General features: G+C 38.5%; 1 protein-coding gene across 3 annotated transcripts in view; it reads left to right on the top strand.

Moving 5' to 3' along the window:
* The window catches only part of tbc1d22a (TBC1 domain family, member 22a), a 182,166-nt gene that overhangs the window by 50,185 nt on the left and 104,157 nt on the right, over positions 1-27,824 (top strand). The window contains exons 7-9 of one of the 3 annotated variants that reach the window (XM_028449742.1): positions 129-257; positions 3,779-3,844; positions 8,826-8,940. In XM_028449742.1, coding sequence (XP_028305543.1) covers positions 129-257; positions 3,779-3,844; positions 8,826-8,940 — 310 coding nt within the window. Of the gene's footprint in view, positions 1-128; positions 258-3,309; positions 3,373-3,778; positions 3,845-8,825; positions 8,941-27,824 lie in introns of all 3 variants that reach the window. The other 2 variants (XM_028449743.1, XM_028449744.1) reach the window with 2 other exon arrangements.

Genomic DNA, 27,824 nt, shown 5'->3' with positions numbered 1-27,824 from the left:
AGTCCCATATGGGACCCAGATGTGTGATTATTATGTAAAGTTAAGCACCTAGTATTTTACTTTCTAATGGTTCTTGAAGGATAATCTTCTCGTGTTATTTACTAATTCTTTCTCTGTGTCTGTTTCAGGGTTACCTGCCTGCCAACGCAGAAAGGAGAGAAAGCGTCTTACAGCGAAAAAGACAAGAATATTTTGGCTTCATTCAGCAATACTATGACTCCCGCAACGATGAGCACCACCAAGATACATACAGACAGGTACAAAGGCAGTAATACATATAGCCATTTACACTGCAATTTAGGTGGCAGTAATTCAGGAGATACAGTATCTAATCTGGGGGTTTGAGGGCTTTTTAATCACAGAGAACAATGTTTGAAAGATGTTTATGCTTTTAGCAATAATTTCATAGAAGTATTGGTGCCTCATCTTGAATAACCCATTGTTGAATTTACGCAGACTCATTTTGTATAGGTCTGAATGATCTTGACATTTTGTTCTTCTCTATTTACACTCAGCTTTTTTACAATTGAATTTCAAATTATGCACTATCTCACTCTTGCTCCAAGGTTTTTTGTTCTCTTGATTGTATCTTAGTTTTGTTTGAAAGCACAGCATTTATTACATTATAGATTTATAATAAACTCCTCTAGGAGTTTATAAGCCGCCTCCGCACTCAAGGTTTGTGTGGCTTCTATAAACTGTGCACAGGTGTTGTCATATACTATATGAATCTTTTCTTATGACACACGGAGGTGTGTTGAACAGATGTGGAAGAAAAAACTGAAAATATGAGGGATATCTACCTGGGATTGTGATTTGGCACATCATTAGAGATGTCCACTTCTGCGTCTGGGCAGACAAGGGAGTCAATGTTGAAGCTGTGCTCTTTTGGGGAGACGTGAAGGCCAGCAGGTTTCACTCATGATATCAGGGCGCCGTGCTTTGCCCGTTAGCCTTTCTAGCAGACATGATTTTCTTTTCAGTTTAGCTCCGAGAGTATTCCAGGGAGGACTCGCACCTGTTGCCTTATCACCGTGGATAGGATCCTACTTGGCTTTGATAGCTTTATTTGGTCCAGTTTTGTAGCATGTTAGCTTTATCCTCTCTGCTGCTTTAAAACAGCGGCACAGTTGTTTTATTCCCATTAATTCCATAGTGACCCTTTCCCTCTAAGTTTGCTGTTAGTCGTCGCATTTTAGTGTGTAGTTCTTTTTGAAGAAGGTTGCTATATATTATTTGTTATAAAGAGACATTTTTCTAGAAGTTAGCTTCCCAGTAGAGCCAGTGAAGAAAGAAACGGAGTATATATTTACCACAGAGTTTGTTGTGAAATGAAGTACCTTCTCCAAAAGGTCTTTCTCTGTAGAACTTGTTGGTGTTTAGTAAGTAGTTTGCTCCGTGTCCTTTGCCCTACTCTTTCCTGCTGCTGCTGAGCTGCAGCTGCTGGAAGTGAAGTGGCAATTAGGGTCAATGATGTTGCTTTTTCCTATATTGTTCTCCTTCTATGTGTCCAGGCGAGCACACTCACAAGTGCACACACACACACACACACCCAGAGTTGATTTTAGCACGCCACTACCTTTCATTTCGAGCTGATAAACAAGTTCTGTCCCATTGATCTCCTCCTCGCTGTGCCAAAACACTGGAATACTTTGTTTTGATGATTGTTTGGACAGAGCCTGTTTTTCCGCCAGCTTCTACATGCTCAGCAGTGAGCGCTCTTCTGCTAATGTGGCTGATTGTGTGTTTGCTCATATTTTGCTTCCGACAGCTGGTTTCAGTTTTTTTCTTGCTATTCTGTCTCGTTTTAAGCCACTATAGATGTATTTATACACTTGCACCACTGAGTGTTAAATTTGTCTTTGAATTGGTTCACAATCAGGACTACCCATCTGCCTCAATATTTGTCTCTTCTTAAGGTTTGTCCATATGTCTCTTTGCATTTTTGTCTATGTTGTTGGTAATTTTTCCAAGCAGCTTATTTATGTGTGCATTCACATATGGATGTGACTACTGTAGTTGTCCCAGTTTGCTCTGCATGATTTTTAAAGTAAAAGCAGCCTTTTCTATCAGTCCCAAGAGAAGGTGAGGCTAACAAAATGTCACTTTGTAGTTGGCTTTATTCAAATGGACCACAGATAAATGGTCGGGCAGCTTGATGATTGAAGCTCAAAGCTTAAATAAAACAGCTGAGGAGTGAATTGTTTTTAACTTTTCTACTTTAAATTGAAAAGTTATTTAGTTTTCTTTTCCTTGCACTTATTTTGTTTTCAAACTTTTTTGGGTGTAATTCCTAACCTATGCCTTATTCTTACAATACTGGTGAATGATTGCAGGGGAACTGCACTAAAACAAATACATCAAAGACTGATCAGCTATTAACAGGAACCGCTAACATCTGTTTATTGACTCTCCTATCTGTGGCTGGCTTTACTTGTTTGGCCTTTTTAATTGCTGTGGGCAGTGTCTACTAAAACATACCAATGATGTCTTTGTTGAAGGATATAGATGATAATATTACCTTGATTTTTACATTACATTATAAAACAGAGTTGGAAAGTGCACATACGGACTTAATGTTAGCCTGGATTAACCAAGACAACACGTCAGCTTTTGCTAAATAACATGATGCTGGTTTTTCTCTATAGGTATTAGGATACAGTGACTAATTTTTTTAACTTTTGCAAGGTAACAAGCAAGCTATAGCAGTGTGATACAATGCTCTACCATCCAAGTGGATGTTAATGTACATTCATTATTATTTTTAAAGATGTGAAAATTCAGAATTGCAAATTTTATCAAATTATATTTCAGAAAGGGATTTTATGATTTTTTTTCCCCCTGATATTTCTATTAATGTTTTATAAAGCGTGAAAGTTTGTTAACAATATGTCTTTCTGCAGTACTCGGGGTGTCCCAATACATTTGAAGCTTTGAGTATTTCTTGATACCAATTCCTATTCAATGTTATATCAGCACAAATCATAAATACTTTTATCACTTATTTTGTCGTGTGAAATGTTATAAAAGGCTTGATCATGTGATATTACATAGAGATAATTAGACAGTAAGTAGTTAAACGTCTACATACATCTACATTTACATTCTATAATAAGTGCTTATATTGGAGACGTTCGATGCAGGCCAATATTGATCAATCTGATATCAATATTGCAGCGGGGCACCCTTAGTAAACACAATGAATGCAGCCTATAAAGTATGGTACATGTTATGGGATACACGTGTGTACGGTTTTGTGATGGGATGAGTGTGTGCATTTACCCCTTTTCTCTCCCATACTGCTGTCAGATCCATATTGACATTCCTAGGATGAGTCCTGAGTGGTTGGTGCTGCAGCCGGAGGTGGTAGAGGTAAGGTGGGCACGGCAGACACCAGCCGTCCCGACCGTTTCCGTCGGCTTGTCTCCGGCTGCTACCCTGCATCATCTGGCTACTTTCTGATGAATCTGTCCATCTGCCGTCCCGTTCATCTGGAGGGTGCACTGAGATGGTGTAAATGTGGTTTCACATACTCAGATCAGAACCCAGCTCACATAATACAGAGGCATATCAACAGAGCAGTCATTTACTCAAAGACCACCTCCATCTCAGACCAAGACCCCCTCCACCCTCTGGTCCGACTTGAATCGAGGAGATCAATCCGCTAACGGTCGCTCTCCCTCTCCCGTCTTTGCCACTGCCTGTGAATGCCAGATCTGTGCTAACCTGCCTGTTGCTTCAGTGTTTGTCTTTTCTCTCCCTCTCTTTCTCTCTGCAGATTCACATTGACATACCGAGAACTAATCCTCTTATTCCTCTTTTTCAACAAGCTTCTGTCCAAGAGGTGAGATCCCGGCAGCAGCAAACACCAAACACACACTTTAGCCTCCTCATCCATCAGGGTTTTCCCCCTTAAATATTTATTGAGATATAATGATGGCTTTCTTTGTTTCGGTTGATGACGGCAAGAGACATCATCCATGTGATTATAAAATAACCTATAAAAAAACAAAAACAATTTTGCACGATTTTCTAATTTGCAAGAAAATGCTTCATGTAGGCGGTTTTTGGTGAATTAATATAAGCAGAAGATTGCAGGAACAACCATGAACGAACAAGCCAGCAAACTAAATGAAGATGCGAGATGTGATTTTAAATGGGAAAACCTTGGTTCATCACACTGCATGATTTAACACAAAGATCCACAAACTAATTTGAAACAATGAACCAACTTTGATAGCAAAGTATTAGGTTTTCCAAAGCTCTCATTCTGCATGATCAGCACTAATGTGTTTTCCTGTTTTTGCATTGTGCAACCAAACAATGCTTGGTTCTGTCTATAGATGCTCTGTATGATTTGGTATACTAATTAAAAAGACCCTAAAGCCCGATACGTTTCTAGTTCTGATAAAACAGCCTTGATTAGTGGCAGCAGGGTACATTAGGAACGCATTTGACTCTGCACAGATCCCTGGATTGCTTTCCTATTAAGACCCTGGAAGCTACAGTACTACTTAATTTAAACTTGAAATATAAATGCTGTCAATTTTTTTCCCTTGTACTAATAAGAATGTGTGTAAGAAGTCAGCACAGCAGGTCAGAGAAACCAACAGTGCACCATCCCAATGCAAGTAAACCTGGAAATTAACCTGATATATTTATGTACATAGGAAGAAGCTTATCTTCTTATTATAGTGTCTCTGAGAGGGCCTGTCATACATAAGTAGTGGACTGAGAAGCAAACTATAAACACCAATGGAAGAAGTTTAGAGTGTGGAAGGATATAAAAATAGTATTAATGTAAAGGCCCATGTGTAAAGTGAAAGACAGAAAGACAAACAATTGGTATGAAGCACATTGATAATATTTGTTTGTCTTTCTTGTCAATGATAACCTGCACCAGTAGATTTACTTTAATTAAACAATGGATTCAACCTGATGAAGTGTCTCGTCTGTTCAGACTGGTGTAGATTAGGTTTTGACAATCTCTATATGACTTTAACCAATGAGTTTACACCATTGTGTTCATCTTTTTAACTGTTGCACAGATAGCTTAGCTTCCTGGATGTAATTATTTCTTTTTTGGGCCCTTTTTTATGCATATGCATAAGGAAGACATGCCAATATTGATCCCCATTCACACGTGCAGGCTCTTCAGACAACCGTACCACCTCCAATTGCCTCTGTGTTTTGCTGGATATATCTTGGGGTTTTTACCCAAGAAGAAATTAAGGTAATGAATATGGAAAGCTGAGCACAATTTTGACACAAGTAATATTAGCAATAGTTAAACTCAAATTTGGAATACACATACTTATTTTAGGCTCTGAAAGAGCTTTGAGTTGTCCACTACTAGACATTTTTTTTTACTAGTGAGGTGTACTAGTAAAACACACTTTTGTGTACGACTACTGCTAGTACACTCAAAATCTCAGTAGTTGTATTGGTAGATGGTTTTTAGTCAACTAGTAGTACAAGTAAGAACAAAATCTTCACTAAATAGTTCCCTTAGAGCTGATGCAAATGAAGTGGGGAGCAATTACATCCAAATACATTACCCTGATTGGTAATGTTTTCAAAAGCTCCCCTATATTAGCATATCAAGCTTACAAATGACACATCTTGTTTCACTCGTACTTATCGTGACGTGTTTTGCTTCACTACTAAAGTTTACTTGCGCACCACTAAACCAAAATTAAGTTTATGAACTCCAAACTTGAGTAGTTGAGCTTCACTATGGTTGATGTCACTGATATTAAATGTATGCTCAAACAGCTTTCCATAAACGACATTAGTGGAGGATGCTATTTTTTCCTCGTACCGTCCTTACACATTGGCTCTTTCCTCACTCTGTGAAAAACTGTGGCTCTTTCTTTCAGATATTATCATTGCTTTCCATAGCAATGATTCCCCCTCCCCCAATAAAAAAAAATGCCATTTGTTTCAAATTGTGTTCTCCACTATTGAGGCTTTAGAGATTTAGTGAGGCACTTCAAATTCTGTTCATATTTAGTAAGTTGACATTTGAGAGGGTAAAAATATTGATCTTTTAAGTAATACTTACAGTCGTAGGCCTTGTTAACCCACAACAGCTTTTGTGTAGAAAATCATTTGGGATTGTGAGTGTGACAGACATTATAGTGCATGAGTGTTGGTGACAACTACAGGCTTTTAAACCAATTACTTCCATCACATGTATTTAAACGGTTGGATCTTTCCCTGGCCTCATCAGGCCTAGGGTAGAAATCAGTAGTGGGGTCAATTACATTTTGCAATTACCCATGTTCAATTACAATTTAGTTGCAATTGCAATGACCAGCAGTTTTTTTCCAATTACATGTATTTTGAATCCTCATAAAGTCAATTACAATTATGTTCTCAATTACTATTAAGTGTATTTACAATCACGGTAATCACAATTACTGAAATAAATAGCCTAATAAAAGTAGCCTTCCTCTTGTGTTTGGGTCCTAAATCAGCTGTAAAATACACTAAAAACAAATATATATGATCTGATTTCTTTCTCACCTTGTTAGGCTTCCTAATCAATAAAAATATAGGTTTTAATATTTTTGCTGTGGGCATCTAAGCCTTTTTTGTGTCAGTATACCCCTCGATTTCAATTTTATTTATATGGTAAAATGTGGGAAAGGTTGATATGTAACACATTTTAATAATACAGGGTGTGTACATAGAACTGCAACATGGTTCCCCAGTTTAGCGTTCAGTTATAATGGCCAATTTTTATAGAATTTCCATGGCAATTACAATTACAAAGTCAATTATCTTAACTCAGTTACAATTTAATTATGTTTATGATTTTTAAAATTACAATTATAATTACGCCAAAATTGTTATTGATTATCAGATACCCGATTACAGTTATAATTGACCCCAACCCTGGTAGGAATACACATTGACATCAATAAGATGCTGTTTTATTAAAAGGTCAGTGTGTTTTTTTAAGAATATATAACTCACAGATCATTAGCTCAGTTTTCTGTTTTCAAAACTGTAATTGCCAGTTATACCTACAAAATAATGCAAATAAATAATCTCAATTTGATTTTCAGGTCTTCATCTAATCCAAATGTTCCGTTTTAAAAACATGATAAAATGGGATTTTTTAGCCACAGTAAAACAGGCACAAACACATCCAGGCTTAGTGGAAGCGTGCGTGTGTACGTGCGTGTGTGCTTGTGTGTGTGTGAGATGGCGAAGCAATAAGATGCATGTCAGCTTTTGAGTCTGCCTGAAGAAAGTCCCATTACTCACTCCTCCTCTGCTATCTGCAGCACCTCTCCCTGTTTGAGGGAGAGGCAGCTTTGATAAGAACGGATGAGTTTCTGAGGCAGGCAAAGGAGTGTTGAAAAGAGACTTGGAGAAAGCCATGGAGAGTTGTACCTTACCAATTTCTCTTACTGTCCAACACTAATGGAACTACTCAAAGAAAATAAATGATGATTTGTGTGAATATCTCTGTAAAAGTAGACATCACAATACCATGTTTATTCCCCCAGAACAAAGACTGATGACGTTATTCACTAAGAGACACACATGACTAACCCCTGAGAAAGAAGAAGGGCTCCGATGGGTGTGGTGCATTAAGGTGTCAGCGTTTGATGAGAAAACCAACACCAGAAAAACACCCGTCTAAAATCAAGTCTCTTTTTAGTCACTGTGTGACAGCATGAAAAGCCCATACCGATCATTAAATCCTCCTCTCGCCAAATGATGTTTTTGTATGGAAGGACTAAAAGAGAATGGAACATTAGCAGAATAAACAACATTAGGAATGATATATGAAATTGAAGATCTAAACATTGTTTATCTCTTTATTTTCCTCCTAATGAATGATGTAAAGGTTTTATTCACTGCAGAACTAACTCATACCGTACATACTTCAGCTAAAGGCTCAAAAACAACCATTATCAAGGCTCTAATTAAACTTCTGCATGTTTTGACACAAACCGAGCACCGAACACCCCAATCTTAAACAAATCTATTCTATACTTTCACTTTCTCAACACATTATTTTTTTTAGTTCAAATAAAACTCTTTATAAAAAGATCTGAGCTGTAGCATCTTGTCACTTTGTGCACTAATCCTGTCTATTCTCCATCTGTAACACAGTGGAACAAACATGATTAAAAACTAATGATGAAAAAAAAATTCTCTGGAATTGCCAGAAATGTGGGATATCAAAATGGGGTCAAGACTAAAAAAAGGGTAGAAACCACTGAAATATAGGAGATCTACAAGAAAAACTAGTGAAGTCATTATCAATACGTCAAGTTGTATTTTCATTGTAAAAATCACTTAATTGTCATAAATTAATCCCAAGTTTTTAATATTACACAGAGTTGCTGTTTTATTTATTGTATAGTGTTATTTGATTATTCTGGGTTTTTTTTTAAATAGTTACGTTAAGTCCATTATAAAGAACTGAGTACATATGACTACATAAAAAAGCCACTTTAAAAAAAAAAATGGAATAGTTTATGAACAAATCATTTTTTATATGCAAATCATAGCTTAGCATGCTTTGCACTGTTTCTGCAGCCGCTTCCTACACACATTGCTTACTTTCTCAAACCAAAACCTACTTTTTTTTTAAATTTAGCTTTTGATTGCTTTTTGCTTTTGATGGCTAACCTTAATCAATTTATTTTTTTATAATCATAATCCGTTCTCAGTGATTATGTTGTGTATTACTTTTCTATAATAGACAGTCATTGCTTTGTGTCATTGCTAAGGCCATTGAAGTTGAATTTGTGTAAGCTCTGCTGTTTCTACACTGACTCCGTGCGTCTACTTGCATTTAGATTTTTGAGCGAATCCTGTTCATCTGGGCTATTCGCCATCCAGCCAGCGGCTACGTGCAGGGCATCAATGACCTGGTCACGCCGTTCTTCGTGGTCTACGTCTTCGAATACATCGGTGAGTACATCTCCCACCCAACACTCACCTTCTCTGTGCATTTCCTTTGAGGTGTGGAGCACTCGTATCTCTGCGGCTCCCTCCACTGAATGTGCTGCACTCTATCAAGTAAAGTGCCACCTTTTGTGGTTGCCAGGGCTCAGGGTTTACTGTCTGGTTCACCAGCACAGGTCAAAGCAAATCAGCCTTTGGACGCCAGAGATCATCTCTCTTTACACAACCCTCTATGTCCTGCAGCTCCTCAGAGCCTTCCTTTATGCTTTACCTGCTTTTTTTCTTCTTCCATTTTACCTCAATAAGTTTTTCAAATGTGCTTTTAAGCTCCGGTTATCAACATAATCCAGTTAACACTCACCGTCAGTCCGTATGTGGGCACCTACAGCAGTGTGAGAGAGAGCATGACACGTGGAGGCGTGTTGTATTTTTCTGTCAGAGCGCTCCTGCTGTGTGCGTTCATGTTTGTGGAAACACACACACATTAATGTTTTACTTCTCCTTCACACCTAATGTTTCTGATAACACAAACAAACTCCTCCAGAAATAAACTAAAGTCAGGCTGAAAAAGTTGGATTATTTGAACAGTTGCAGTGTTAGCACGGCGCAGCTCAGTGAGGTTTATGCAGTGTATGGGCGAATTGTCCTTGGGCAAGACACTGAACCCTAAGTTGCTCCCAGTGGTTGACCAGTCCCATTGGTGTGTGAATGGGTGAATGAGTTGATATTGTAAAACGCTTTGGGACTTCTTCAGTGTACAGTAGTCCCTTGTTTATAGCGGGGGTTACGTTCTAAAAATAACCTGGAATAGGCAAAATCTGTGAAGTAGTCAGCTTTATTTTTCACTATTATTAGACATGTTTTAAGGCTGTAAAACCCTTCACCACACACTTTATACACTTTTCTCAGACAGGAATTAACATTTCTCTCTTGTTTAAACACTGTCAAAGTTCAAACCTTAGATTTTAAAACATAAACCTGTTTTCAAACATACAGCACACAGCAAACGCACTGCTAGCGATCAGACATTGATGCCGAGCGCATTCAGAGTCTTTGTTGACGTCAACATGGACACTGGTCTGTTCACCCATTCAACCATGGGGTAAAAGCTGTGTTTGACCACCTGGAGCTGTATGACACGGCCTTTATAACCAGGACCTGACTAGGAAGGATTTGGCGTGGAGGAGAATCAGCGAGGAGGTGGTAGTAGCAGGTAAAATTTCTCTCTGTAGCACTGAGCTAAGATAGCATTAGCCGCTAATCACACCGGCTTTTTTCACTTGTGGTTTATGTTTGCGACAGAAGAAAAAGGAACACAGCTCCTCACTTCAGCAGGCAGTGAAACTCACCGAGTTGGATGTATCGCTGGTGGGTGAACGCAGCATTAGCCAATCAGAACGCACAACACAATACACGTTCATACGCTGTAAAAAAACTGCATCCAAAATTGCACTATAAAAAAAAATCTGCAAAACACCGATTCCACGAAAGGTGAACCGAGTTATAGCGAGGGACTACTGTAGTCTTAAAAGCGCTATATAAATCAAGTCCATTTACCATTTACCATGGTTCTTTCTCACAGTAATGGGCCCCTGGCAATGGGTTTGAGTCTTTTGATTCCTAGGGTGGAGATTCATGACATTTCAGTCATTTAGAGTTTGCATGCTCTGAAAACTTTACCATCAGGTTTATAGGAGTTTACAAATTGCCCACAGGAGTGATTTAATGTGACACTCATGATTCACACTTTGTGGTTTCAAAATGACAAAAGATATGCATGCATTATTTGAATGTCGTCCCGAGTTTTGTTCACTTTCCAGCTCCTTTTGTTCTTTTTGAGTCGATTATAAATCAGTTGTTGCTAATCTTTATTTTAAGCAATTTACTTGAATTTATCGCATTGTGTCCTTCATATGTCACATCCTAGAGCAAATCATTAAGTTAATAAGTTAATACTCGCATTAATTTGCTTTATCCATTAGTCAGATTATATGAGGTAACTGCTTTTCATTGGGCAGAATACAGTACTAAAAATCTCTCAGATTCTATTGGAACTAAGTGGCCACTTTATTACATAAAAAAGAGGTACGTAGTAAAATAATGCTGACTTCTTAACCTCTTGTCAAGGTAATTAGAGTGAAACATGAGCATACACAAAGTTTAAGTAATTGTAAGTTTTGTTTTAAACTGAGTATAATATTCCAAAACAGTTACCGATATTTCCCACATGACCTCATGACTTTCGTTGTATGAAAAGCTGCCAAATTGGATGGTTGGAAAATATTTCAAAAACTGTCTCTTTTAGCATGCACTTGAATATGTTCACAGCAAGCTGTTTTCACCTCATGGGTATCAACTTTTTTAGAATTATTTAAACATTTATTTTCTCTTCACATTTGTTGTTTTATCAACTCAAATCTCTGAATTAAACCCAAAGACGCACGGAGGCTTTGCATCAAAGGCGGACTGTATCTCTTCTGGTTTTTGCCATGTACAACTCTGGAAATAAACTGGATGTTATTCAGATGGAATCCTCAACCCCTATGAGTGATGGCTTGCACTATGTTTTTGCCATGCGATCGACTGGAGGATTTTGTCATGTCTTATTCCCTGTCAGAAGTGTTAGCGTAGATACTCTTTGGGTAGCTCTTAGGTTTAATGGTGCATACATGAATAAAAAAGTAAGCAAGATACACTTGTATATCTGTAACGTCTTGTTTTTTCATGTTTTGCACTCTTTCCACAGGAAATAGTGATGGGATTATAGTAGTTCATGTTTAAAGAAACACAGAATACCAATTTAAATATGTGGTTTGTTTATAAAAATGCATTATTCATTCATTCATTCATTCATTCATCTTTTAACCCATGTATTCCTGTTCAAAATCTGAGGGCTCTGCTGGTGCTTATCTCCACTGAGAAACGGGTAATAGCTAGGGCGGGGGTTCTCTAGGGATGTAAAGATTAATTGGTCTGGATCAATGAATCGATTGTTTAATCAATGATTTTGGTTTTTGCCTTCCACTTTGTGAAAACACCAAATAGTAGTTGGTAAGTAAGTAAATTGTATTTATATAGTGCTTTTCACAGATAAAAATCACAAAGTGCTGTAGAAAACAAAGGTGAAATTAAAACAACAGGAGCAACATCACACATAGGATAATAGAGTTTTTTTAAAGAATGTTTTTCATGTAAATGCCTGAAACAGTCAGGAACTAAAATTCTCAAAATGTGAAACCCCCCCAGATTATTGTCGTTATCAACGGCTGGCCTCTAAATGGAATCAAATCAAAATCGCATGGTGGCAGGCTTTATGACATCAGCAAGTATTTATTCATTGTTCTGATAATCGACATTGTATCGTATCAGAACAGGTGATTTACACCCCTAGGGTTCACCCTTGAGGCCACTCCATTTCCGGGCAAAAGCAAAAAAACAAAGTTCAATTCACTTTTACCTGGCATTTAGAGATTTTAATTATCCTAATGTACATGTTTTGTATGATTGGAGGAAGTACCCAGAGAAGGCACATGGACAACAAGCAAACACAAAGATAGAAACAAAGTGAACCCAGGATTGTCTTAATGGAAGGCTAACAACTAGCCCACTATGCTGTCATTCTAAAAATGATCGAGTTTAGACATCTCTCTCTCTCTTGCTCTCTCTCTGAGTGAGTCAGACTTTTGTCAGATCTTGAAAGCATTACACCATGCTTTGTTCCTGTGTTTCTTCATGTGCTGGAGCCTTGAACAACACACCGATCCAGCAAACCTTCAAACGTGCCGAGCTGGCATCTTACATGAAGGCCTGATGCGTTGTTGTTGTTGATGGAGGCTCTGGTTTTCTGATGCAGGGATAGAGATCGGGCGGTGAGAGGTTTGGCTCTTTCATGCACTGAGCCTAATTTTCTTTCTTTGTTGAGGGGTAGAAAGTGTTAGATACTATCTCTTTCTGTTCTGCTCCCTTGAAGTCTGCCGCATTACTTTACCTTTCTATTATTACTTTTCCAACTTCCTCTATTTCCTGTCTCTTTGGTACTTAAGCTAATACAGTCACAGCATGTTGAAAGGAGGAAAACCTCAAGTGGAGAAGTTTTATGTATGTTAACACTGCTAGTTTACATACACAAATCATACAAGGCACAGTTGTTTAAAAGAAGTAAAAACTGTTTTTTTTGTTTTTTTCTCTCCTTTAAAACATTAGATTGTCCTTTAACACATGCAATTGAATTACTTAATAATGAATAATTTGAGCTGTTGATTGCTGCTGAGTGAGAGCATCATTTGCTTTAAATGTCAGCATCAACCCCCTGCCGGTCTCGAGTTTCCCTGTTGCTACATTATAACTCGGCGTTAATTTTGACAACAATTTTTAAAATTTTGTTTTAGACTTAGTCACTCACCAAAAACTGTATTTAATTAAAGTAACATTTCAGTGTTTTAGTTTACCATAGTTTTGGATTGGTTCAAATTTAGTCCTTCAGTTTAAGTTTTAGTTTGCCTTCACACATATAGTCTGGTGGACTTGGTGCGGTTCAGGCAGTGAATCTGCAACATTGTTGTATTTTAATTTGGTCTGGTCCGCTTTCACACATGCTATTGGCCACGCGCACCAACCTCTCTGAACAACGTCACGCAGGCAAAGTGGTCGGTCGCCTATTGGACAGAATACTTCAGTCGCCATATACGAAAACAACACTTCTGTCAGAAAAATGAAACATAATTAATAATGATCCTTGAACACAATGAGTGTGGAAATGTTTGTAACCTGGATCTCTGAGTGTGTGTGTTAATGTGTGCGTGCTCGTTGCCGTGATTACTGTGTGTCGCCGCCCTGTCACTGACAGTTGCGCCGTGTACGTCCTATATTTGGTCCCACTTCCTATGTTTTCCAAAGGAAATTCTAAAATAAACCCTGCAGGAACATCATTAATAATTCAGTAATAACCCATAATCCCACAACCTTTGCTAATGCGCTACATAAACACAGAGATGAGCCGCTCCGTCTCACACCTTTCAGCGCTCAGAGGCGTCATGTCACCGGTAACTTACCATTAAGGATATATCACATTTGAAGATGTGAATGTATGAGCAGGTGAAACATAGAGCAGTCAGGTGTGCAGCCATTGCTGACAGTTTGGGGAAGAGAGAGAAGTGAAATAAATGAATGAGGTGGGAGTAATACGGAAGAGAGTGAGGAAATATTTGTGACATGTTTGTGTGCTGATAAAGCAGGTCTGAAAATGGATGGATGGATATTTGTGTACGGTATATACTGCCTGCTGGAGAACTGGGTTGTGAGTGTGTGGGTGCCTGTTGCCGCGGCGACAGTGTTGCTCCATCTCAATTGCGCTTCAACGTAAAGTCCTATATTTGGTCCTGTTTGTTTTCTCACATAGTTAACGACTGCACCATGCCTCTCTTGAGGCGAACCAAGACCCACATTTTAGAGGACCAGAGTTTGCTTGTTGGCTCGGCCCCAGACTTTGAATGAGCTTTCACATATCGCAAAAAGACCGGACTATCCAAGTGAGCGAAACATGGTGCAGATCTAATAGGTGTTTTTGAAAGCACCCCGAGTCTCTTTTTGAATAAATTGATAGTTTTGTTGTCCTGTAATAGCTTTAGCAAAAATTATGTTTATCATGATAGTGAAACTCCATTGTTACCATATCTTAACTATTTGTAATTTAAACTAAGAATGTGCCATATTACTCTTTTTTTGATAAAAAAAAACAACAACAAATACTGGTAAATGCCTAAGGCCTGAAAGAAAAAAGTGCAATACATAATGTTGTTTATTTTCTCTATATTTGAATTTCACTTACAACTTACAACCTGCAAGTTGTTGACAAAAGGTTTTCATTTGTGTTCAACAAAATGAAGGCTACTGTATGAAACCCATCTATCTGAATAGACATTTAACATGTTTTTGCAAGTCAGTCTTTATTTGACAGTTATTCCTTTGTGGTCTTCCTGGTGGTTTAATTCTTATCCAATCTAAAGCTTTAATTTGGTATGTTCAGGAAGAGAGGAATACAGTGTCTGACTGTGGGGTTATTGTAACAAACTTTCAAATAGTTGATTACATATTTGGATTTGGGAAAGCTCCCTTCTTGCTTTTTGCTCTTATTTTTTTTAGATTGCTTTTTTAGCTCTACTGACATGGTTACAATTCCCCATGACTTTCACCTTCATAAACTTTGCTGAACCCAATTAGTAGATGTTTTGCTAAAATCTTATGTTTTATGTTCAACATCATCAGTTCAATATCTTTGTTCAATTTGTTCCTCAATTATTCAACCAAGTTTCATCCGGATATGATCCGGATCGCTCTTTTTGTTGCGATTTTTGAAATTTTTTTGTTGCCCATACATGTGAACCTACTGTATCGTTATTGATGGGGAGAGAAATGTCTTCCAAGCTTTTAAAGTGTGAATGATCATGGGACCTTGATCAGGACCACTGATCCAGATAACTCCCAATATATGCCAAAGACATTTGGCACTTGGCAGAGGTTTTCACACTACAAGTGCTCTTGTTTTTTTTAAATAATATTTTTTTCTAGCTTTTCCTTTGCTTATCTGGCTTTTCCCACCTAGTAGTAGCAGTGCACTGCAATTCTTGTTCATCTGCCATGCAGTTCATTTACTTTTTGATGATACAACACAGAGTGATGACTCGCCTTCTTAACACATCGTCTTGGCAGTGTTCATCCGTCTCTTCCCTGTCACTGACTTTCATTAACACTGGACTGTTAATCCAAATTGAAATACTCCAATTGGCAGATTATTGATGAACTCCTGAGGTGCTGTGGGTGGAAAAATAACACTTAGGTTGTTGTGTATTCACTCAGATCCTATCCAGCAGGTCTGCCCTTCTCGTCAAAGGAGAAATTGATCTGCAAAGAGTAGCTTTCTTGTCCAGCTGTGAAGCCTTACATTGCTTTTGTCTTCCCTTTTTTTTCACCGCACAGCATCTCCACTATTAGCCTACAATAAAAGTCTTCTAATTAGGGCCAAGATGGGCCGTGGCAAGGCCAGTCGTCTTTTAATGTGCAAAGGTTATTGACTTACCAGTGGATCCATAAAGCAATCTGCATGCCAGCATTTAACTATGGATCTCTTCTGAGAAAAAAAAAAAGAGAACAATGAGGAAAACTTGTAGAACATGGCAGATTATTTTAAAGTCCTGGAAGTGAAAGAGAAACCAGAACCAAGTGAAGATAATACAGTAAAAGTAAAACAAAATGTTGAGATGGTTGAGATAACTGAAAGGGACAAACAAGAAATACATAGCTGGAAAAACACTTGGAAAGTGTTCCATGCTGTCAGAAACCAGCAAAGTCAAGCAGTCAATCCTCCTACTGACTAAAAGATGAATGGTCTTAAGTGTACCCCCATTGCCATCCAACTCTTTGAAGCCCTGCTTACCACAGCAGATAAAAAGTAGAGCAACTAGCTGCACTTTTCCTAACTTATTTAATAGATGAAATGTGTTTGCTCTGCACTAAGTCTACTGTAATTCTCATAGCAGGGTTGGGGTCAATTACATTCTTCAGTTACAATTACGTCTTCAATATCCATGTTCAATTACAAATGAATAATGATTTTTGTGACAGCTATTTTTCCAATTACTATTAAAATGACAATTATGTTTCCAATGACAATTACATTCTCAATTACTAAAGTTTATATTAAATTAATCACAATTAGTCAGCCTTTATTAAACTAGAGCATTCGAAGAGCGCAGACTTCTGCCAAGTACAGCACGAGTACCGGGCAGGACATACACACAATGCACTTCCCTACCACTACTATTGATTTTACTGATGATTTTAAATGTTCTTATTAATTTTAAACTGTTGAATGTTTTATCATGTAAAGCACATTGAGTTGCCTTGTGTATGAAATGCGCTATACAAATAAATATGCCTTGTCTTGCCTTACTACATTACCCATGAGCCACCGTGCTTAAAATAGCAGGCTCCGGCACAGCTCCTATTTTCCTATTTTTTTGGTATTTTCTCATTTTTGGTAATCCCGAACATCACCAACATTTAATCATTTGTTTCTCGTCCCATTATCAACATTTCCTGAAAATTTCACAACCTTTCAAGTTACCTTGCTAACAGACAAACAGACAGATAAAAGCAGGGTAAAACATAACCTTCATCCCTGCGCTCCCTGCGGTAATAACACCATAAAACTTCCACTTGTGATAGCTTTCTGTTAGCTCTTATGATAATGGGTTGGTTTTGACTCATGTCTTAAATCAGCTTTAAAAAATACTAAAAACAATTATCTATCATCCAATTTCTTTTTTTCATTTCTTGTTTAATTTGTTAGGCTTCCTTATACATGAAAATATTGGTATTAATATTTTTGGTGTGGGCATCAGCTTTTTTTTTGTTTGTATAGCCCTCAATTTCAATTTATTTATTTTTTAAAAAAGTAAAATGATACTCTGGACTGAACTGAAAATGTAGTGGAAAACTTGATTGAGTGCTGTCAATAGGTTAAATATATAGTGCGATGAATTAATTATGCTCTGTGATTAATTATTCTAATTATTTTCTTTTTTAATCTCACCTAAAAATTGCTGAGAATTGCCCTCAACTTGAGGTATTTTCATTTAATCTACATTATTGTGGCTGATCGAAGCATTTATGTATAACAAAGTGGCTTTATAAAGTCATTTGTTGTTTGTTTTTAACAGACTTGAACCATTTACATGTGAGACTAGACCCAAGGGCTGCTGATACCTTTAGTTTAGACCATCAGGGGGATATTGATGTGTATATCACATCATAAACAGTAGGAATACTTTTATGATTAAAATACAATTATTAAACACCAAACTTGTTGCTTTTTCTCTGCTTCAGATAATATATAATAAATAAAACAGACTTATCAATGACAGTGCTGTAAATTAACACATCACAAATAACATTGTTCATCACAAAATAAAGTGCTGTAATCAAGTAATCACTCCAGTAGTAGTATCCCCACATCCTCTACCTCTACCATTTATCCTCTGACTTTGTCCATTTGATACTTATGGACTGATTCATTTTGGCTCGGAGTCTTGTCATCTTGTCCAGTGTGGACTGTATGGGCCACTCGGTCTATTGTCGTATCCGAATAGGAGGACCGCTGTCCGTGTTAGCTGCTACATAGTTAGCATTGAGGTGGAAAAGCTAGCAGACCTCAGTTGATTCACAAACTTTTTTTTGCACAAATTGCACACAACTGGGCTTTAGTTTAGTTTTTTTTTTTTTTTTTTTTTTTTACAAAATTTACACGCTCAAAGACTCTTTAGCCTCCTCAGCTTCTACCATTGTTGTTGGTGCATCAGTATTATGGGTAAACTGGGAAGGCGTGCAGTGGAAAAAGGTGCTGTTTATGGTGCAAAAAATTTTTTCATTTTTTTAGTGCGTGAATTTTTCCTGTAATTAATTAATCGCAATTATGCGTTAAAGTGACAACACTAATTTTTATGATTGTTAACTACATATGTGTAAGCCATAGAACTTTAACATGGTTCTACAGTTTTATGTATAATTAAATTGTTATTGACAGTTTTTTATTGAATTTCAATGGCAATTATCTGAACTAAATTACAATTACTTATCAATTACTCCATTACAATTATAATTGACCACAACCCTGCCCCATAGTTACATAGGCAGGCGGGATGGTTGTATATTTTGATGATCAAAGGGCTTGTTAGATATGACGCGGAGGCTTACTGTATATTCCATAGTGGGACATCTCACTCATATTAACCAGGGAACTCGGGGTTATGTAAATAACCTATAGTTTTTACCTCACAGGGGCGTGCCTTGCTTAGCTGCTTCAGCCCACAGTATTTCATCAAAGCTTCTTATTAGAACAAAAAAGTCAACGTTTCGAGGGGGAAAAGCATAAAACAAAGAGTTTAGAGTTATTGGACTGAAATTTGAGTTTGAGTTTCACCATGAATCCAGTCAAGAACTTTGTTAAAAGGAAGTGATTACTGTTCTCATGATGTTTTTGTATTTCCTGTTGAAGTTACCCATTGCTTTTTCACAGACAATAAACTTGTTCAGTCTGGTTTTATTTACTTGTATAACATACATTTTGAAAGAAATTATATATTATGCATGAGGCTAATCCTGTCAAGAAGGCAATTAGAGAGCACACAGTTTATGGTTATGTAGTGACAGAACAGAGTGAGAGCTCAGCTGGGTGCCTCTCTCAAAAGTCAATCCTTGTCGATTTGCAAACCCATTAGACATGTGTAAACTCAAGGCTTTGTGTTGTTGAGGTGTGTGTGTGTGTCCCGGTGCAAATGTGAGGCACTAGATGTACTAGTTTGGGTGAAGCTCCAAGGGACCATGCGTTGAAGAAAGATGCATACTGTCAGTGAGATGTGATGAAAAGCCTGCAGGGGTGTGACATCACACAAAAACACAGTACAAGGCAGTGAGGTTAGATTCTCATTCTATCAATGCAAACCTACACAGAACACAAAGGCTGGAAGCTGGTGTATAAAGGGAGTTAGGGGGTTGTCTTATCAGACGAAGAAGAAAATACTCTGCATGATGTCTGAATGTTTGTCTGCTGAAAAGGTTTGGCTTTTTTGACAGAAGTAAAAATGTCATGGTAATATCAACAAGATATCATCTTGTTGTTTTTTCTTTGTTTTTTTTTAAATACAATTCTAAAGTCTGATGTTTAAGTCCCATGAAACTGACCTCAAGATGTCATGAACAGTAATCAACTGTTAACTTGTCTGCACATGCTGTCAAAGGTCAACAATACAAGAAGTGCAATCTTTTTTTAGACAGCAATGTATTTTATTTTTTATTTTTTTGTTATTGCAATTAAATAAATTGCAATATTTTATTGCATAATTGTGACCATCACCAGCCCTTGGCAGAGGGAAGGAGTGAGTGCTAATACCTGAAACAGGTATTTGGGATCAACGTGTCTAAAGTTAAGCCCACTACAAATCTTATCCCAAGACACCAAGCTGAGAGGCAGCCACCGCCCCCCACATACACACCCGAGAAAGCACCTAGAAGCCAAGGAGCCAGCGCACTCCGCCACCGCCCCCAACCCCCAACCCCAAGGCCCCCCACTGACATCCACCCCACCACCCCCGCACCCAATCCCCCGAGGGGAGTGCCCAGAAAGCTCCCCACCCGAGATCCCAGCAGAGGGGCCAAGGGCCACGCCCAGCAGACAGCCAGAGCCGTGACGAACGGGCAGCCGGCGGGCACCCGCCAGTGGGCCCAGAGCCAGCAGGGAACAGACCCCAGGCCAGAAGGACCCGGAATAGAAGCAGCACCAGGAGCAGCACACCCGAGGACAACGACCACACCCCCGGCCGCCCTGGGCAACGAGGGGACACTGCACGCCGCACCGCCAGCCCCCAGGCGCACCGACCCAGCCCCCCAGAGTGCCCCAGGTCACCATTTTTTGACACCGCCAGCGAACACTTTTTAGAGAGAAATGTAAACCTAATAATCTTTGTAAAATACTTTTGATGAACTTTTAGATTCAGGTCATCCATCCATCCATTTTCTTCCACTTTTATCCGGGGCCGGGTCATGGAGGCAGCAGTCTCAGCAGAGATGCCCATACCTCCTGATCCACGCACACCTCCTCCAGCCATTCTGGGGGGACCCCGAGGCGACACCAGGCCAGCTCAGAGACATAGTCCCTCCAGCGCGTCCTGGGCCTTCCACGAGGCCTCTTCCCAATAGGACATGCCTGAAACACCTCCCGAGGGAGGCAACCAGGAGGCATCCGAAACAGATGCCCGAGCCACCTCAGCTGGCTCCTTTCGACGTGAAGGAGCAGCGACTCTACTCCGAGCTCCTCCCGAGTGACTGAGCTTCTCACCCTATCTCGAAGGGTGTGCCCAGCCACCCTGCGAAGGAAACTCATTTCGGCTGCCTGTATCTGCGATCTTGTCCTTTCGGTCATTACCCAAATCTCATGACCATAGGTGAGGGTAGGAACGTAGATCGATTGGTAAATTGAGAGCTTTGCCCCCCCGACTCAGCTCCCTCTTCACCACAACAGTCCGATACAGCGACCACATCACTGCTGACGCTGCACCGATCCGTCTATCGATCTCACGCTCCATGCGACCCTCACTCGTGAACAAGACCCTGAGATACTTGAACTCCTCCACTTGAGGCAAGGACTCTCCACCGACCCAGAGAGGGGAAGCCACCTTTTTCCGATGGAGAGCCATGGCCTCAGATTTGGAGGTGCTGATCCTCATCCCAGCCGCTTCACACTGGCTGCACACCGCCCCAGTGCACGATGAAGGTCCTGATTTGATGAAGCCAGCAGAACAACATCATCTGCAAACAGCAGAGATGAAATCCTGAGGTTCCCAAATCGGACCCCCTCCGGTCCCTGGCTGCACCTAGAAATTCTGTCCATCAAAGTAATGAACAGAACCGGTGACAAAGGGCAGCCCTGGCGAAGACCAACATGCACTGGGAACAGGTCCGACTTACTGCCGGCAATGCGAACCAGGCTCCTGCTGCGGTCATACAGGGAACGGACAGCCTTTAGCAAAGGGCTCCGTACCCCATACTCCCAGAGCACCCCCCACAGGGCATCACGAGGGACATGGTCGAACGCCTTCTCCAGATCCACAAAGCACATGGACTGGTTGGGCGAACTCCCACGAACCCTTGAGCACCCGATGAAGGGTATAGTGCTGGTCCAGTGTGCCGCGACCGTGACGAAAACCGCATTGTTCCTCCTGAATCCGAGGTTCGACTATCGGCCGGATCCTCCTCTCCAGCACCCTGGAGTAGACCTTGCCGGAGAGAGGCTGGACGCTCCACTTCTCAGATTCGGGTCAATTTAATTAAATTCAATTAATCTTTATTTGTATAGCGCAATTTACAACAAAGTCATCTCAATGTGCTTATCAAAATATAAAATTCATTATAAGAAAGAAAAAGCCCAACAAGATCCACACGAACAAGCATTTAGCGACAGTGGTGACAAACAACTCCCTTTTAACAGGAAGAAATCTCCAGCAGAACCAGGTTCAGAGGTGGCAGCCATCTGCCTTGACTGGTTGGGTTTAGTGAATAGAAAGACCAACAGAACAGGATAGAGAGATAGAACATCAGCGTGTCCCAGACTAGTTGAGCCGTGAACCACAGATCAGGAACTGCCATCATCAGCCTCACGACACCTTAAACAGAGAAGACACAGAAGGGAGAGGAGAAGGCACTGACTGCAGAAAAACATAATACAGTATTATCAAGTCAGCCTGTCTTGGCCTTGGGCCTCACTCCCAGTGGCCAAGCCAACACTTATTCTAAAGGTGATGAATCTTTTCCTGATTAGACTTTTGAGTTTCGTTGCCAAAATAATGAGAGTGATAACAAAATAGAACTAGGCAAGACCTGTTGTTGACAAGTTACATATTGCAGGAAAAACAGAAGACTGACCTTTACCTTAAATATGACCTTGAGGGAAGGTCAAGGTCACACATTCAAAGTAAATGTTGTTCAGTGGTACCAGTCTGAGGACTGTCTCTCATTTTGTGGCCAAGTTATAGAGAAAAAAGTATAATTTTTCCTTGAGTGAAGGTCAAGGTCACACATTGAAAGGATCTCAATTTGTGGCCAAGTTATTGGGGATTTTTTCTGTGACGTCGTAAATTTTGACCCCTTCCAATCTTTTTACTGGTAGGTTGTACACCTTCGGCGTTTCAAAATAAAATACCCCACTTGAGATGAGATTTTCACAAATGTAAGCATCAAAGTTGTACAATAAATATTCATAGAGATATGAAAAAATTAGTTTTTTGACACTTGACACGACTTTTACATTTTGGCTCCAAAAAAGGTCGACAAATCATCCTTGACATTGCCCTGACATTGACTGTGATCAGCCACTTGTTCATCAATTTGTTGTATCTTTATTTACTATCCCAGGCTGTTTATGAGGGCATATTATTATTAACTAGTTGGTGGTATTTGATGCAACTAAAAAATTTTTGCTGTAACTTTTTTTTAACAAAGAAACTTTTAGGCCCCTTACATTAATGTAAAAAACGTCTATAGTGAAAAGAATATGAGGACTCGTTTTCTGGGAAATTCAAATTTCATTATGCATTAAAAAAATTGCATGCACTTGCACCTCACTTTATTATTACAGAACCATCCAGTAATGTCAGCTATTTAAAAATTTGCTCTATCCTAAAGTTAATGATTCTTTACAATCCATTTATATTGACAGGATAATTTTGGTGTGTAAAATAACTTCTTTCTCACAGTCGGTCCCACAACCTATTCAAATGAACAAGTGTGAATCGAGTTGTCTTATCTAATAAGAATATTTATTGGCCTTGTTGGCTAAGAGAAATGTTGCCAGTGTAGTCACATGCCAAGCAGAGACTGGCAGAGTAAATTGGCTGCAGAACTGGTATAAAGCTTTGACCAGGAAAACCTAGGCAATTAAATTATTTGAAGACATAGTGTAGGCTCCGAGATAAGTAAATCAAAGATCACTTTTTGATCTCCACTTTAAACACTTGGTTTATTGACATTGTGGGATGTGGAGTCCCATAGACGGATGCATAGAATGTTTTTATTTTCTTTCTGTGATTTCTTGTGTTTACCACTAAAAAGACTGCTAAAGGGACTTCCCAACATATTTCTGGTGTTTTCATGGACTGAAAGTTATCGCAAAACAAAAATGGATGTTTATTTCTAGGTTTACGAGAAATTTTAAAAATCTGGATGAAATCGACGATGTCTCGCGGAGTGAAGTGATATCATGGGGAATGCTGAGAACATACTAGAAGAAAAATAGTGTCAAGCGAATGACTGTCCTCTCTGTCAAAAACATTTCCATTTTTTGTGTTTACCAATAAAAAAAAAAAAAAACACTGCTAAAGGGACTTCCCATCATATTTCTGCTGTTTTCATAGAATTAAAGTTGTTGCAAAACCATGGCTGATGTTTATTCCCGGGCTTGCATGAAAATATCTGAATCCGGACAAAATTAATTGTCTTGCGGAGTGAAATAATATCATGGGGAATACTGGGATCTTGAACAAAAATATTGTCAAGCGAATGACTGTCCTTATCTGACAAAGAAACACAAGAAATTGCGGAGAGAATGAACTAAAAACACTTCTATGCATCTGTCCACGAGACTCCACATCCCACATTGCAATGCAATGCACAAAACGTTTTTGACAATATCAAACAAAGAGCGTTAATAGTGGGGATTAAAACAAACTTTCAAGATGCAATTTCAACCTTTTACATAATTTTTGGAGCAAATGACCTTTGATTTTTTTGGATCAATGAGGCATACACAACGTCTTTTTCTGATAAAGAAAAATACTGTCTTCAGCAAGAGTTATGAATTGAGAATTATTTTTGTGACGGTTAGAAAAATAAAATCAGTGGAAACATGTTTATTTTTATTCACTGTATATTTTTCTACTTCCTTCACACTCTTCCTTTTCTGTAATCTCTCTCTCCATACATCTATTATTCTGCCTATAGTTTTAGCCAACAGTGGAGTGGACCTCTACAGTGGGTGGTTAACTAATATTGACTTCTTTCTCCCTATGGTCTGGCCACTGACGGCCAGCTCTTCTATTCTAACTCTGCCTCTGATTAACGTTCGTTATTAGCTTTAATGAGCTGCTTAGTAATTGCCCGAGCACAGCTGCTGACATCCAGCAGGATAACTGTCTTTTCTACTTTGTTCCTTATCTACTTTTACTTTCTCTAATTCCTCCTGCTTTATTCATTTGCCGAGAGCCTGTACAGACTGCATTGAGTGCATTATTTTCCCCTAGACAGTTTGAGATTTGTTCTTCAATTTTCGTTGACACCATCTACTCGTTGTCTCTGAGAATTGCCTCAGTAACTGCTCCTCTGTTTGCTTTAGAAGACAATCAACATGTTTCTGGGGTTAAGTAATAGCATTCAGACTGGCAGAAATTGAATCAACTGAGTGGTTTTGACCCTTCGTCTCTGACTATATCCAACTTTCACCATATCAACATCTTTATTTTTTTCCCCTAAATTATGTTTTTCTCTTACAGACATTTTAAAATTGCTATTCTAAAATCTTCCCTTGGTATCTTCACTCTAATGCATACTGCAAGCATATAAATTGCTTATTTCTTCAATCTATAAAGGTACGGCTCAAAATATTTTTGTCTATTAAGGTGCAAATATTTGTACTGCCCACATAAAACTGTTCTTTTTATCGGTTTATCTTGTTTAACTCTTATGGAGTTGAAAAGGGCTATTAGTGAATGTAGCTGAGGTTTTTGATTGTTTCTGGAAAAACTAGCACGGTCATAGAATTCTGATACACAAGTCACTGCTCAAAGCACATGGATAGGTATTCTGAAAAATCAAGCAAACCATAGTTGTTGAAAGTCCCGTTCAAATTGCCAAAGAAAGTAAAGTTAGTTTCAAAGAAAAGTTTTAGATAAAATATTGCGTGCATGGGTATGCGTGCGTATGAGTGAGTATCCAAAATGATATTCATATGTAGTGCTATTGTCCCAAAACGTGCATATATGCGTATATTCCTCTTGATGTTTAATTGAAATTAAAAAATTAGTAATAATGCAAATTATGATAATGTTGCCATTTATTCAGAAAATGAATTCCTTAATTTATCTGTTTTCTGAGAAAGAATGAAGAACAGATGGCAAGTATTTTCATTTGTCAAATTTGCAAGATACCAAATATAAAATGAAAAAAAAGTAAAAAAAAAAAAATGTAAACAATCTGTGTTGACATTTTATTTACTTTTTGCCAACATCTAATATACTGTATGCCTGCAGCCATCATGCTTAAAGCTGACAGTTAACACCTGCCTATTAAACATGCTAAATAAATGTGCAAATTAGTCTTGCAAATCAGTTACTTTTTTTTTTAGTAAATCACATTGTGTCTGCTTAGTGGATCTATTGCATTCCCACGCTAAATAGTTGCACTCCTGATTGCGACCACGCAACGTCTATTGTCTTGACACACACCATTTGCCATTTGTTTTTTTTTGTTTTTTTCAATTAGATGTTTGAAAGCTATATTTTGGCTATTGTAAAAATGACCAGTGCACCTAGACAGGCCATTGTAAATACAAAGCAAGAAATCAATAGCTGCGCTTCCATCTACATCAGGCCTGGTCTTATTTCGCTGCTCTATCTCCGATTTTTCTCTCATCGACTCGGATAAAAGGCAATAAAGCTCCTAAATGATCCAGAGAAATAGTTCTGTCAGAAAATGATTTATCTGCTGGGAATAATCATAGGGGATATTGAATATTTTTAGATTAACTTAATTACTTGACTGTAAGAAGCCATAAATTGAAGCTCCTCTCACTGAGAATCCTCTCAAATCATCTATTTCTGGTGACGGTGGTTTGATTGGGGGAAAATGGAGAAGGCAAAAAAAAAAAAAAAATATATATATATATATATATATATATATGTATGTATGTATGTATGTTTTTATCTTTCTGTCACTAGCCAGGCGTGTTCTGCTTGACCTGATGCAATTGAAGGCGATTGAAACAGTCAGTTTACCCTTCTGATGCACTTGTTGTGCCCGCTGATTTTGCTTGCATCATGACTGCACACACCCATTGTGTGTATACGCTTAGATATTTGTGCATTTTTAAACCAATACTTACAAAGAACTAGTTTAATAGTCACATAAATTCAATATTCATAAAGCCGACTCATGTAACACATTACTCAACGTTTATCTCTGCTCTGCAGATGGTGACTTTCATTCACAGGATTTTACCTCTTGTTCTTTCGGGAATGAGCTAAAATGAAGAGGCCCAAATCCATATTTGGTTCAGTTATTTTTCAAGGTGTTGTGAAATTACTGTTTTGGTGAAGCGTGAGACTGCTGGTTTTTTGCTGAATAACAATTACTTTTAGAAAGTTTATTTCTTTAAAGCATCAAGCAATTGGTAGTTGTGTCTGCCTCTGTTTCTTCCTTCTTTTTCACTTAACTTTTTTCCCTAAAGACTACATTTTAAAGGTGTGGCCAGAAACTCTTGTCTCCCAAATGCATGTTACACATTCATTTAAGATGCCTTTAAGAAATGGCAGAAAGTGTGGTCATAAATTAGTTAAAGGAGAATATCTAAGAAAATGAAATGCGACATGGAGGCAAATAGTTTTCCTTACGCACATTTCTCACAGAATCTGGCCAAAAGAGGTACACCTGGTTAGTTTCATTAACTCCACTTAATATTATGTTTAAATCCAGTCCGTCATTTGATGTGATATGAAGTCGAATTAGGTGTGAGGACAAGTAAGTGACATCTCTGGTGTGCGGAATAAAGTGACAACTCATACAGAAGTAAAAGTCACCAAATGCACAATTCAGTGTGAAGTTAGACACAATAAGGAAAATGTACTTTTTGAAAGCACTATTTAGTATGTGTAGTTTACATTAAGACTTCATAGAAATCTTTGAAAACAATGGTTTTACTGTCAGATTGGGTTGTTCCACAGTTTTGTCACTTTAAACATATTTTTGGTAAAAAGATGGAAGCCCCCATTAAGCTGCAGCTTCTCTACTTGAAGAAACAAAATGCTGACTTACCAAATGCAGTTCCCTGAAATGGAATCCTACTGTAATGAAGAGTGGAAGGTTTTGTAACCAATGGATTCTATTGAGTGAGTATGAACATGAAGTGCCAACACACAGACAATCACTCACCTACTCTTCTACTGATAATGTAAAAATGTCAGCTGGCATTCAAGTTTTTGAACAAGTTTTTTTTTTTGCACTTTTGCAATAACAGCTTTGTTCTGCGAATAGGGACGAGTCTAAATTACAAATTGAAGAGTTTTACAACCAAC

The sequence above is a fragment of the Gouania willdenowi genome, chromosome 6 (genome assembly GCF_900634775.1).
Source record: "Gouania willdenowi chromosome 6, fGouWil2.1, whole genome shotgun sequence".
Lineage (NCBI taxonomy): Eukaryota > Metazoa > Chordata > Actinopteri > Blenniiformes > Gobiesocidae > Gouania > Gouania willdenowi.
Note: the sequence above shows the minus strand (reverse complement) of the source record. Positions and strands in the feature narration are given on the sequence as shown.